This window comes from Aegilops tauschii, chromosome 2 (assembly GCF_002575655.3).
Source record: "Aegilops tauschii subsp. strangulata cultivar AL8/78 chromosome 2, Aet v6.0, whole genome shotgun sequence".
NCBI classification, from domain to species: domain Eukaryota; kingdom Viridiplantae; phylum Streptophyta; class Magnoliopsida; order Poales; family Poaceae; genus Aegilops; species Aegilops tauschii.
Window position 1 is genome coordinate 628,874,978 of NC_053036.3, and position 15,053 is coordinate 628,890,030.

At 44.4% G+C, this 15,053-nt stretch overlaps 2 protein-coding genes across 2 annotated transcripts in view; one reads left to right on the forward strand and one right to left on the reverse strand.

Annotated features, from left to right (window-relative positions):
* LOC109746557 (eukaryotic initiation factor 4A-III homolog B) overlaps positions 1-15,053 on the reverse strand; it is a 102,894-nt gene that overhangs the window by 59,879 nt on the left and 27,962 nt on the right. The window lies entirely within an intron of this gene.
* Positions 10,414-13,468, forward strand: LOC120973853 (uncharacterized). The gene is made up of 2 exons (XM_040400125.3): positions 10,414-11,101; positions 12,910-13,468. Exons 1-2 carry the CDS (start codon positions 10,414-10,416, stop codon positions 13,221-13,223), a joined length of 1,002 nt encoding a protein of 333 aa, XP_040256059.1. The 3' UTR covers positions 13,224-13,468.

Sequence of the window (15,053 nt, forward strand, 5' to 3'; positions counted from 1 at the left end):
TTGTCGGAGGCTCCCAAGTGACACCTAGCCAATCTAGGAGACACCACTCTCCAAGAAGTAACAAATGGTGCGTTGATGATGAACTCCTTGCTCTTGTGCTTCAAATGATAGTCTCCCTAACACTCAACTCTCTCTCATAAGATTTGGATCTGGTGGAAAGAAGATTTGAGTGGAAAGCAACTTGGGGAAGGCTAGAGATCAAGATTCATATGGTAGGAATGGAATATCTTGGCCTCAACACATGAGTAGGTGGTTCTCTCTCAGAACTGGTAAGTTGGAAGTGTAGGTTTGTTCTGATGGCTCTCTCCACGAATGAAGAGGAGGTGGAGGGGTATATATAGCCTCCACACAAAATCTAACCGTTACACACAATTTACCAAACTCGGTGGGACCGAATCAAGAAACTCGGTCGGACCGATTTAGCAAATCTAGTGACCGTTAGTGATTTCGGTGGGACCGACATGCAACTCGGTAGGACCGATATGGTTAGGGTTAGGGCATAACGTAATCTCGGTGAGACCGATTTTGGTAATTAGCTAACCAGAGAGTTTGTCAGGTAAACTCGGTGGGACCAATTCGCTCTTTTCGGTGAGACCGAAATGTTACGAAAGGGAAACAGAGAGTTTACATTGCAATCTCGGTGGGACCGATCGCTCACTTCGGTTAGACCAAAACGTTACGAAGGGAAACAGAGAGATTACAATCCCATCTCGGTGAGACCGAGATCCCTATCGGTGAGACCGATTTGCCTAGGGTTTGTGGCAGTGGCTATGACATTTGAACTCGGTGGCGCCGGATAGAAAGAATCGGTAGGACCGATTTGGACTTTGGGTTTAGGTCATATGTGGATGTGAGAAAGTAGTTGAGGGTTTTTGGAGCATATCACTAAGCACTTGAAGCAAGAGGCTCATTAAGCAACACGTCATCCCTCCTTGATAGTATTGGCTTTTCCTATAGACTCAATGTGATCTTGGATCACTAAAATGTAAAATGCAGAGTCTTGAGCTTTTGAGCTTGAGCCAATCCTTTGTCCTTAATATTTTGAGGGATCCAATTTCATCATCCATGCCATGCCATTCATTGAGCTTTCCTGAAATATTTGTCTTGGAATAGCATTAGCTCAATGAGCTATATGTTGTTATGAATTACCAAAACCACCTAGGGATAGTTGCACTTTCAAGGAGTTTAAGGCTTGCCTGAATTTGAACATCCAGCGTCGATCAAGATTGGAATTATTCTTGTCAAACGCACTTGTAATCAAGTTGAGGTCACATATCACAAGCCACCGGAGCATTGATATCACAAATCTCAAGGAGATCAGTCCTATGGGCGTCATTATGTGATTATGTGGCTCATAGACTGTCGTATGCCACAATTGTTGACCATTAGCTGAAGACATAAAGGCGGAGATAGAGAAGGACCGTGCCTCAATGTTAAAAGACATATCGAATAGTAGATTAACCCGTTGCACTTTATATGAAAAGTGGAAGAATATAATCACACTAGTGGACTATAAATCCATTGAAAAAATGTACTAGCAAGTTGTAATCCAAATGAACTCTTTGGCATGTATGTGCATTTCCATTTTCTTAAAAATATTTGCAATGTCTTGCTGACTTACATTCTGCTATTTGTGCTCTTTGTCAACTGAAACATAAAAGAACCAAGAGTACACACTGCAAAGTGAAGATTAGAAATACAATGTTTTCTCATGCTCGGCGTGATGTGATCAATTATTGCTTACTGTCATTGATGGATGGAGTGATGCAACTCGGTATTTTTTGACCTGTTTAATTTGTGGAATCGGCTATAGGTAAAGTGGGAGCACCTTCTACTTTTTAGCCTCATGTGTGATGGTTTCATTGGCGGCACATCAGTGCAATTAAGACAACATCACAACAATCGGTTGTGAGGAGGAAGATGGTAAACGAGAAAGCTATGACTAGACATGTCTAAGGGGCTGCAATGTTGTCTTTTCAGAGTCGCCGCATTATCTTTTGTCCAGGGCCACTGTGATAACACATAATTGTTTACATGAAAATGAAGCCTATAGTGTGTGATCTCGGCGATGATGTCCCTCTCTATTTGAGCCTATACGAACTTGCAATATTATCTTTGCAACGCATCTATAACGATCACACACTTTCACACTGCATGCTTGTCCAGGCCCATCTTTGAGTGACAGGTGCATCTTATCTTTTTAGGGGATAAACTTCTCGGCCCATAGTCTTTTTTTTTAGAACAACTCGGCCCATAGTCAATCCAACACATTTTTCAGCCAACACGCAGATTGCCCGTTCTACAGCCCATTTAGGCCGTCGCCTACCAGCCTCGTGCTAACTCCCACACAGCAGCACAGCCGCCGCCGCCGCCGCCAGCACGGACGCCGGAGAACGGCCGGGAAATGGCCTTGCCGGCGATCCCCAACGAGCTCCTAGCGGATATCTTCCTCCGCTTTACCACCCCAGAGGACCTCATCCGCGCCTCGGCCGCCTGCGTCTCCTTCCGCCGCCTCGTCGCCGACCGCGCCTTCCTCCGGCGCTTCCGCAAGCTCCACCCTCCGCCCCTCCTCGGCTTCGTCGACTACAGCGGCTTCCACCCCGCCGAACCGCCTCACCCCTCCGCGCCGGCGGCCAGCGCGTTCGACAGCGCCGCCGCCTTCGAGTTCGACTTCCTCCCCGGGTCCTCTGTGACACCCCAAAATTTTGACCTTATTTTATTAATTAAAATTTTGCCAGGAAATTAAACTTTTTCATTTGTCTAGATTTACCTTTTGATATTGTGGGTTTTTACCTCAAGTGGAAACTTTCCAAAAGTATTATTGGACTTGTATACTCTCTATGAAACAATTCTTTATCAGTGGATTTAATTGCAAGATTTGCTTTTCCCTGAGCTTTATTCTTTTAAAATGATTTTTCATGAATTTGGAGTTTCTGTTGCACTGCAACCATTTGATTAATGCATTTATCTTATTGCAAGATTTGCAAGATTGCAAGATTTGCAAGATTTGCTTTTACCTCAAGTTTCTTTTATTCATAAGCCCTTTATGTGGTGTCGCTCAGACGCCCGACTGAGGCATGATTTATCTTATTATCCTTTCGAGGCGTCACCTCAGATACTCGATCGGTGCATCCTATAACCCTACTCCCGTGATTGCATATTCATAGTTTACCCGCATGCGTGCACCATGGGTTTCGTATATTTCATGACAGGCGTTATGAGCATAGAATATTTCGGAGCATGAATTACCCCTTATTATATTATATCCGTGCTCTTAATGTTTGCGAGTACATTCAAACGTACTCACAGGCTTGTCCCTGGCTATTGTCTTGGCCAGATTCTTTGCTTGGAGAGACCATTGCGATGACAGCCCCGGAACCTGCGCAATGACGATAGCAGCCTCGCGAAGATAGGAGTTATCCTGGTCAGCTGTTCTTGTGGGAAATGGAGTCCCATAGACGCAGATGAACCATAAACCGCTTCCGCCATCAACCACTAGAAATCTTTTGTTGTACTCATAGGCCACAATGGTCTTGTACTACATATTTTGTACTTTGCTTGGAATTTTTGTATCAAGTCGGTGTCTCATCAGCTAACAGTAATCCTGGGGCTGGTGAGCACAAGGGCCATTTTCTGGGAAATTATTATCCCGAGAGACCGGTCCTGACATCCTCTTTGGACTGGACCGTGCGTGAGGTCCGCGACGGCCGCGTCCTCCTCGACAGACCCGGCCGGCACGTCGAGCTCGACCCCTTCTTCAAGGAGACGGTGGTGTGCGACCCCCTGCACCGGCAGTACCTCCTGCTTCCCCCGATCCCCGGTGATGTAGCCGCTTTGGTTGCGGTCCAACTCCTGATAGAAAGGGGGGGCTTTGCCGATTGCTTCCTCGTCCCTTCCGGCGACGATGAAGAGGCAGACGCAACGGAGGAGACGTCGTTCAGAGTGATCTGGCTGGTGGTGCTTGAAAATAAACCGGTCGCTCTTGTCTTCTCTTCCCACACAGGGCAATGGCGAGCCATTACACCCCTGGTTTGGAGCTTACCTGGCTTACAGTTATCGACATGGAAGTATTGGTTTGTGTCGCACCATTACGCGCATGGCTGCATCTATTGGATTTCAGGTTCGATTGAAAAATTGCTCGTGCTTGACATCCGGCGGATGGAGTTCTCCATGGTTGATCACCCACCCTGTGCCAGACATTTGGGCGATGATGTGGCCATCGCGGAGGCAGGCCAAGGCAGGACTCTGATGTTTGTGCCTAAACCGGACACAAAACGCCTTATTTATACCGTTTGGTGGCGAAACAATGGTGGGAATTCCACCCAGTGGCAGATGGAGAAGACAATCTCGCTGGATTTTGACTGCTTAATCGAGGGTGCAGTCGGGAGCCACTTGCTCCTATATTATGTCGGAGTCTCGTCGGCCAAGCAAGGTTGTTACACGCAGGACGTCGACACATTACAGCTTGAGAGGATGTGTTATTCATGTCCAAAACAGTCAGAAGTATATTGCAACTTCCCACCATCGTTATTATCATCACCGACAGTGTCAAGTGGTAAGAGCGTTTAGATCCTTGCTGCATGCTCTTATATTAGTTTACAGAGGGAGTACTTCTTTTCATTTATAGTTATAACTATCACATAGCTTATCACATAGCTCATTAATGTGATCAGTAAGTATTTGTTACATAGTTTGGTGGTTGCTGCTTTTCTTTTTTTGTGCTTGTGGCAAAGCTGATCAAGCTAATTTGTTTGTCTTTCCTATGCGCCATCTTGAGGTAATTAGAGAAGTGAAAGGGAGGATCTAACACACTATAAGTAGAATTCTAGGGGTATTGCGGAATCATAAAAAACACTGGATCATAAGTCACAACAGTTGATTTAGTTTTTATGGCGAAGATAATGGAGATTGAATACAAGTTTAAATCAGGACATTGCTGCCAGTTCATCTTTGTAGTGTTCTTTCTTAGACAAATTTATTCCAGTCAAGCAGGACTTGTGTTATCTGGAAGTCTTATGTGCTCACCGTTACAGTTGTAAATTTATCTTTATTGATTCCGTATAAAAATTATCTTAAGATATAAGATGCAAAAATGTCTTTTTGGTTTCCGATGTGAAAATATATTCATTCTTTTTAATAAATATACGACACTAAAGTTTTGAACTAAATGCAGAATCACAAGCTATTTTGAATGCCGTACCAAATGTTATTATTTGCATTCTTAAGATCAGGATAATCCTTGCTGCACCTCACAATGCATCTTTTTTAGCAAGAATTTTGCTGAACTTAATAGAGATTGGTAGTACTTTCATGGGATGCTAATGATGGCATATTGATTGTGTTGTAGTTTGCGGCTTGGCTGGAATTGAGCAATTTTCTTTGCCGTGCCATTAACCCTTGCACTGAGCATTGTGCACTAGCTTTTGGTCATCAGATTTGGGAACCTTGTCACTAGGCCACAATGGTCGTCTGCTTAGTCCCTGTCTTATCCTTTCACTGTATCTTCCTAAAACATATGTCAGGCCCCGAAACAGTATCGTGCACATCTGGCCATTCATTGGAGATTTAAAGGCTGGAGTCCTTAAGTGCTTTTGGTCCATCAAATTTGGGAACATGGTCAGTAGGCCACACTAGTTGTCTGCTTAGTCACTGTCTTAACCTTCCGTCGTGTCTTCCTGAAACATATGTCAGGCCCCGAAATGGTATCATGCACATCTGGCCATTCACCGGAGATTTAAGAGCTCGAGTCATTAAATGAACTCATTGCTCACTTCCACTTACTGCTTCTAGTCGTCTCTCTTCATCTGGAGCGCTTGGAGACAATCCAACGGCTACAGTTCACCTGATGAGCACTATTTACTGACCAACAAAAACTGCTTTAGACTGAATCCTCTTTTACTTTTACCAAAGTGATTTTAATCGTTGATTATTCTTATATGATTATGTTAGCAAAAATTATAAATATTTTTCTTGACAAATCTATTAATACTACTTCTTTCAATCATAGATTTTTAATGAAGGCTTTTCCAGAGAAACTAAATAGAGGTTGCTATTACTATCATGGGATGGTAATTATGGACAGATGGATTAGTTAATAATTTTTGTCATGTGCAGATGGAGCAATATCTGTGCCATGCCTTTAACCCTTGTTGTGATCTGCATTGTACTCTTTTGGTCCATCACATCTGAAAACCCCTTCACTCGGCCATGCTGCACTTTTCTGCTCTATCCCCGCCACAATCCTTGCATCGTGTCCTGCATAAGTGAAGCCCTTTCCAAAGCCATCAAGTCAATCCATCCAACCTGTGGCCATCAAGTTAATCCATCCAATCTACGGAACTTTGCTGTCTGGATTAATGCACTTACCTCAGAGAATTACTCGCTACGGATCCGAATTTTCACATTCTTTTCTGCGCAACATTTTTTTGTTTCTTTAGGATACCAAATTGTTTTCAGTTCACACCTATGTCTATCACCTATAGCAAGTTGCAACTCTGCAAGTTGGGCCACTCTATTTCACCTATGGCAAGTTACTAAATTTTCACCCATGAAAACAAATTCACCTATAGTGATTTACAACAGTGCTTTATTCTGCCATGCCTGTCAAAACCCAAACTTTGTTTGCCTGCATGCAGACGCAACCGTTTACATTTCTCCCTGTTCGCAGTGCACTTTTGTGATGCATGTTGTCATTAGTTTATCGAATTGATTCCTCTTTGATACTGAACTCTGATCATTTTACAACTAAGCCTTTGTTTAGTCTACTGGTGCAGTTGAATTTACAACCTAGGAGTCTCTGGCGGATCACCGTTGGTGCTTTTTATGTGCAAATGCTATTTTCTCCCCTTTAATCACCTTCGTCTCCTTTATGTCTGTGCTTCTTTCTCATCCATGCCCTTCCTTTGAAGCAGGGCAACACACATACTATAGAGCACGGCACAGTTGCCCTGGTTGCTGCATGACCGAGCTTTAACTTTACAAGTATCACTAACTTTATAAAATTGCTTGCAGAACTTTGCTGAATTTTGTCAGTATTTAATTGCTGGATTTGATCTTGGGTTATCTATTCATAAGTTGCCTGCATTTTTTTTGGTAAAATAAATCTCAATTGCATCACAAAGCTTTGCAATAAATATCCAACCATTCTCATCCCAAAGTCACTTAGTCTTCAATGTAACAGTGTAATCTTGTGCATGCAGTCCCACGCCACGCTGACCACCCAGGAGTGGATGACGTTGTGTCGGCACCAGAACCACGAGAAGCTGACCCTGGAGGCGTGGAAGGACATACTGGTCAAGAACTGAGGGACGTCGCCGGGGTACCGCCGTGCAAGCACGGTCGTCGCAGCGGGCGCTCGGGCTCCAGAACCCGTGGAGGCGGGTTCCGGTGGACGGGGAGAAGGAGGCTGAGGCTTGACCCGTGGTGGACGAGGGCCTGGGGGCGGATGAGGGGCCAGATCAAGGTGTTGTCCAGGACGGCTGCAGCCAAGTCTTTGGGCGGCAGTTAGCTAGATGGCCGCTGTGGCCAAGTCCATTTTATAAAGTTTATACTGTCGTCTACTGCGTGTTGGTCTTTTTGGTTTGCCGCCTGGTTTCAGAACACAAAATGGTACCATTGTTTCTTGTTTGTCAACACGCAAACGCCCGTTTTAGGTATGATGAACTGCGGATTCACAACATCCTATGCTAGCTGAGCTGGGCTCAAGAGTGCAGCTTTCCGACTGATATGAACTAGTGTCTCCTACTTGATTGTACCAGTAACTTGTGCTGGGTGGGTGTTGCAACTTCATGGTGTCTAGAATTAGCACCAAACCTGGATGAAGTTCCAATTGCAACTTGTCAGTGGACACCTGTTATGATGGTGTTTATGGATCTTGAAATCTTGCAATCTTGGCCCATCTTTATATGCTATAAGTTGGACAGTTTAATTTGGTTGCCTTGTGTTTTCACCAATTCCTGTTTAATATGCAGACTGCCGCTTTATAATATTATTCGATCGATCTCTTGAATTTGTGTTTTTATGGCCTGATGATGGCCTGTTGGAGGCCGTCAATTAACTTGGTGTTGGTCCGTTGGTTCATGTATGTAATCAACCATATCCTGTCCTGTCAGCACTTGGCGTTCAATAGATCTGCATTGCATTGCTGCTGATGTATAAGTGCTGCGCACCAATGAAGAAGCCTATATATTCAGGTTTGCAGTTTTGGCCTTTTCTTTTGGCTGCATTCTCATGCCACTGTCCTGGCAAATTGTGCTGGTCCAGGTATCGATCTACTCGTAGTCTTCTCCGTGTGTATGTATGTATATTGTGATGAATAATACATTAAGGATTGCAGATCCAAGGAGGGGAGTATAGGAAGGCAAGCATACTGAACATCAAGCACAGATGCTTCCTTCGTGGAAGAATATAACCACACTAGTAGACTATAATCCGTAGGAAAAAAACATTCTAATAATAAGTTGTAATCCAAACGAACTCCTCGGCATGTATGTGCATTTCCATTTTCTTAAAGATGCCTGTAATGTTTTGCTGGCTTATATTCTGCTATTTATGCTCTTTTGTCAACTGAAACATAAAAGAACCAAGAGTACACACCGCCGCCCAATTGAAGATTAGAAATACTAAAATAGGTGGGGTTCTTTCATGCTCGACGAGATATATTTAACCAGTTATTGCTTACTGCCGTTGATGGATGTAGTGATACAGCCCAGTATTTTTTGACCTATTTAGTTTGTGGAATCTGTTATAGGTAAAACTGGAGCACCTTCTACATTTTAGCCTCAGGTGTGGTGGTTTCATTGGCGGCACGGCAGCGCAACCAAGACAACATCACAATATGAGTTGCGAAGAGGAAGATGGGTAAACCAGAAATCTATTTTTTTTAAAAAAGAAGGAGGACCCCCGGCCTCTGCATCTGGACGATGCATGAAGCCACAAACCAGAAAGCTATGGCCATGCTGTCTTTTCAGAGTGGCCACATTATCTTTTGTCCAGGGCCGTGGTGATAACATATAGCATGATGACAATCGTGCTTTGTTTAGAAAGTCTTGTTTACAGGGAAATGAAGCCTTGAGTGTGTGAAATGAATTTGGCTCAATGTGATGTACCATAAAAAGATTAACGATGTAATAACTGTTTGTGAGGAAATGAAGCAGCGTTCGCCGTCTGATATGACTGTTGTGTTGTCACAAAAATGTCACTTACGGAGTCATATTATATGAATATAAAAGGAAACAATTTATTTCGATGCGCAGTGTGACCTCGATGGTGGTGTCCCCCCCCCCCCCCCCCCCCCACCAGTCTATACTTCTAACTTGCAATATTATCTTTACAACACGTCTATATGACTAGCCACAATGGGTAGTAACATAGACTAGTAACATGCACATGTTACTAGTCTATATTACTACCTCTATAGTGGAGAGTAACATATGTGTGGTAACATGCAACACTTTATTTATTAGGCTATAGACTCATTTTGCCTTGATATATGTGATGTTACTCATACTACTAGTAACTAGCTATGTTACCACTTTCCTCCATTTCTTCATTTATTGCTTGCCACATCATCTATTTTATCTAGATATGTGTGATGTTACTACCTATGTTACTCCCACTGTGGGTAGTCTACAACGATCACACACCTTCACACTATATATGCTTGCAAACCCTCCAACACGCTGCAGAGTTCTTCTTTTTTCTTTTTTTGATATCAGCTGTTTTTTTCTGGAGGGGAGCAGGCCTACCACATAATTTTTTCCGCACACAGGCCCATCTATCCTTTTTTTTAGTAACACGTCCAGAGTCGCTCCAACACATTTCTCGGCCCATAGTCATTCTACAGCCCATTTAGTCCGTCGGCTCACTTTCACAATACACAGTCTCGTGCTCACTCCCACAGACCAGCGCCGCCGCCGCCGCCGCCAGCACCGATGCCGGAGAACGGCCGGGAAATATGGCCTTGCCGGGGATCCCCAACGAGCTCCTGGCGGATATCTTCCTCCGCCTTCCCACCCCAGAGGACCTCATCCGCGCCTCCGCCGCCTGCGTCTCCTTCCGTCGCCTCATCGCCGACCGCACCTTCCTCCGGCGCTTCCGCAAGCTCCACCCCGCGCCCCTCCTCGGCTTCGTCGACTACAGAGGCTTCCACCCCGCCGAACTGCCTCACCCCTCCGCGCCGGCGGCCAGCGCCGCGGACTTCGACTTCAACTTCCTCCCCGATGGCGATACAGACTTGGACTGGACCGTGCGGAAGTCCGCGACGGCCGCATCCTCCTCGACAGACCCCGCCGTCACGACGACCTCGAACCCCTCTTCAGGGAGATGGCGGTGTGCGACCCCCTGCACCGGTAGTACCTCCTGCTCCCCCCAATCCCCAATCACCTAGCCGCTCCGGTTGTGAGCCAACTCTTGATGGAAAGGTCGTGCTTGGCCCAATGCTTCCTCGCCCCTCCCAGCGATGACCAAGTGGAGGAGACGTCATTCAGAGTGATCTGGCTGCTGGTGCTCCAGACCAGACCGGTGGCCCTTGTATTCTCCTCCGGCACAGGGCAATGGCAAGCCCTGAGTCGGAGCGAGCCGTTACCTGCCTTTTTGTTATCGACGTGGAAGGTTTGGTTTGTGTCGCGCCATTACGCACATGGTTGCTTCTATTGGGTTTCAGGTTCAGGTGAAAAACTGCTCGTGCTTGACATCCAGAGGATGGAGTTCTCCATGGCTGACCACCCACCCTGTGTCAGATTTCGGGGCGACGATGTGGCAATCGCGGAGGCAGGCCAAGGCATGACTGTGATGTTTGTGCCTAAACCGGACACAGATCGCCGTATTTATACCGTTTGGCGGCGAAGCAATGGTGGGAGTTCCGCCCAGTGGCAGATGGAGACTGAGACGTTCTCGCTGGATTCTGGGTCCTTGATCAAGGGTGCAGTGGGGAGGCACTTGCTCCTATATCATGTCGGAAGCGTGTCGGTCAAACCAGGTTGTTACATCCGGGATGTCAACACTTTGCAGCTTGAGAGGGTGTGTGATTCATATCCCCATCCGTCAGAAGTATATTGCAACTTCCCACCATCGTTATTATCATCACCGATGGTGTCAAGTGGTAAACCTTCTGTTGCATGCTAGTTACCTCCTTTCATTTGTAGTTATAACTATCACATTGCTTGTCCGATACTTGCTAGCTCATTATTGTGATCAGTAAGTATTTGTTACATAGTTTAGTGGTTGCTGCTTTTCTTTGTGCTTGTGGCAAAGCTGATCAAGCTAATTTGTTTGTCTTTTCTATGCGCCATCTTGAGGTAATTAGAGAAGTGAAAGGGAGGATCTAACACACTATAAGTAGAATTCTAGGGGTATTGCTGCCAGTTCATCTTTGCAGTGTTCCGTTTTAGACACATTTATTCCAGTCAAGCAGGACTTATGCTATCTGGAAGTCTTATGTGGTCACCGTTACTTATGTCGATTTCGTATAAAAAATTATCTTCAGATATACTCCCTCCGTCCCGAAATAAGTGCCGCTGATTTAAGAGGGAGTAAGAGGAAAACATGTCTTTTTGGTATCCGATGTGAAATTTTTGAATGACGAACCAAATGATATTATTTGCATTTGTCTGATCACAATAATCCTTGTTGCACCTCACAGTGCATCTTTTTTAGCAAGAATTTGCTGACACTTAATAGAGATTGGTAGTACTTTCATGGGATGCTAATGATGGGTATATTGATTGTGTTGTAGTTTGCGTTGTGGCTGGAATTGAGCAATTTTTAGGCGTACACATCCGGCCATCCATTGGAGATTTAAGGGCTCGAGTCCTTAAGTGCTTTTGGTCCTTCAGATTTGGGAACCTTGTCAGTAGGCCACAATATATAGTGTCTGTTTAGTCCCTGTCTTATCCTTTTGCCGTGTCTTCCTAAAACATATGTCAGGCCCCAAAACGCTATCATGCACATCTGGCCATCCACTGGAGATTTAAGGGCTTGAGCCATTAAGTGAACTCATCGCCGACTTCCACTTACTGCTTCGCGTCACCTCTCCGCAAGTTGGGGCACTCTATTTCACCTATAGCAAGTTACTAAATTTTCACCCATGAAAACAAATTCACCTATAATGATTAATAGCACTCCAATCATTTTACAACTAAGCCTTTGTTTAGTCTACTGGTGCAGTTGAACTTACAACCTAGGAGTCTCTGGCAGATCGCTGTTGGTGCTTTCTATGTGCAAATGCTTTTTTTTACTTTAATCATCTTCCTCTCCGTTATGTCTGTGATTCCTTCCCATCCATGCCCTTTTGTTGAAGCAGGGCCACACACATACTATAGAGCACGGCACAGTTGCCCTGGTTGCTGCATCATGCATTTTTTGCTCAATTTTGTTTGTCGGCAGCCAGCATGACCGAGCTTAACTTTGCAAGTATAGCTAACAAAAAAATTGTTTGCAGAACTTTGCTGAATTTTGTGAGTACTTAATTGCTGGATTTGATATTGGGTTATCTACTCATAAGTTGCCTGCATATTTTTTTTGGTAAATCTCAATCGCATCACAAAGCTTTTAAACATTCGACGACGAGAAGGCTTGGAGTAGCGTAGTTTTTTTTTAATATAGTTTTGATATCTTTTGGAACTTGCTTTAGATGGGTATATCAGGCTGTCCTGGATGCTTCTTTCGTTTTGCTGCAAATTGCAGGGCCCCTGCGTCGTTACCCTCGCTTTGCAGGTGAGAAGTTTATTGTTGCCTGCTCCATGTTTCTGGGTGTTTTGACGCCAGGGCCTCGAATGTTTAAAGACTCTGTTTTATCGGTTTCCTTTCATTTAATGAAAAATGAAATCGGGGGCATGCCCCTCAATTCGAACCATTCTCATCGCAAAGTCACTTAGTCTTCAATGTAATAGTGTAATCTTGTGCATGCAGTCCCACGCCACGCTGACCACCCAGGAGTGGACGACACTGTGCCGGCACCAGAACCACGAGCTGACCCTGGAGGCGTGGAAGGACCTACTGGTCAAGAACTGACGGGCCTCGCCGGGGGACCGCCGTGCAAGCGCCGTCGTCGCTGCGGCCGCTCAGGCTCCAGAACCCGCGGAGGCAGGTCGCGGTGGATGGGGAGAAGGAGGCTGAGGCTTGACCCGTGGTGGACGAGGGCCTGGGGGCGGATGAGGGGCCAGATCAAGGTGTTGTCCAGGACGGCTGCGACCAAGTCCTTTGGCGGCAGGGGCTTGCCTTGATCAGGATGTGCTAGCTGCTAGCTCATGGGGAATCGGAATGACTCAATACTACTGGTCTGCTGCATGTTGATCTTTTTGGTCTCAGAACACAAAACAGTACCGTTGTCAACACCGAAATGGCTTGTTCTACTCCCTCCGTTCCTAAATATAAGGCGTTGCCTCGTTGGGGCAATGTAAACTGAACCCCCAGCGGCTTATATTTCGGAGCAGAGGTAATAGTTACGAAGTCAAGCCGCAGTCTTTGAGAGCCAGTGTAGATCGACGTCTGCACGGCTATGTTGCTGCGAGATTTTTTCCATCCAAGCATGAAGGCACTACTTGAACTTGATTCTTGTTGGTCCACTTGTTCGGTCCCTGTGTGTTGTTGCAGCAGGCAGGGGTTAAATATCTGGCATCCTGGTTGATCTAGCTAGCATATGGATCCCTTTTTCATACAAATTCTAGTTTAGGTGCAGAGATCCATATGCACATGGATTTGCATTTCTCAGTAGCAGCTAGCTTGTCGATGGCAGAGTTTCTGTTTAATACTCTATATATGCAGTAGGTCAATCTGACGACTTGCTGTCGCTTCATTTATATACTAGTATTTACATTTTCTATCGTCTGCCGGCTTGTTGGAGGCCGATAATTATCTTGGTGTTCTTCTGCTGGTTCATGTAATCAACCATATCCTGGCAGCACTTGCCGTGCAATAGATCTGCATTGCATTGCTGCTGATGTAAGTGCTTATGCTGGATGCAATGATTATTATTACTCTATTATGCATTGTCTTTTTGTCGTGCGCTTCTGGCTGCATTCTCATGTCACTGTCCCGGCAAATCGTGCTGGTTCAGCGATCGATCTTCTAGTCTTCTCCAAGTGTGTGCGTATCTTGTGATGAAGAATACATTACGGTTGCAGATCCAAGGACGATAGGAAGGCAAGGCAATCAGGCAAGCGGATACTGAACTCAACCCATCAACACTCAACAGCAGAGCAAGGCCGAGCAGGGATGTTTTTAAAATTCGTGAATATTTTTAAAATTTGTGAACATTCTTAATTTTTTTTTTGCATTTTTAAAAGGTTGAAAATTTTACAAATTCAAGTACTTTTTGAAGTTCAAGAACATTTTCTAAATTCATAAATTTTTAAAAATTTGCAAACAATTTGAAAATTCTTTGAAACTCACCAACGTTTTTAATTCAAGATTTTCTAAAAAATTCTTGATTTTTAAAATTTACATTTTATTATTTTGCAAAGTATTTTCTTAAATTCGCTCACATTTTTAGTTTACATAATAACATTTTAAAGATTCTCTGTGTTTTTTGTCTGTTTCGCTTGCGCTCTGTTTTTTTCCTTCTATTCTCTGGATGGACCGAGGCCAACTAGGCTAACCAGCGAGCTAGCCCAAGCGAGCATCACACTCGTCTTCTTTCTCCTCATACACGTTTGGTCGTCCTTGGACGCCTAGCATGTGGTGCAAGACATCTCAATTTCCTACTTGATGCTTTAAATTGTCGGTGATTTGCATAGTGCAAAAATAGCTTGTCCATCCCCAATAGGAGGCAAGGAACAAGAGCGATTTCTCCCAATTGATTTTTCCAACCGTTTGGTAGTGGTTTTCATTGTATTTTTGTTATTTGTTTTGAGTGTTTTTCTTTTTGTTTCTTTTCTTCCACGGGTTTTCCTCATGTTTTTTCTTTATTTATTCATTTCCCTATTTATATCCTTTTTATTTATTTGGAAAACTAGCTTACATCTTTTAAAATTAAAGAATATTTTCTAAAAATGCATGAATATATTTAAAATTCAGGAATGTTTTTCAAATTTGAGGACAACTATTGAAAACAT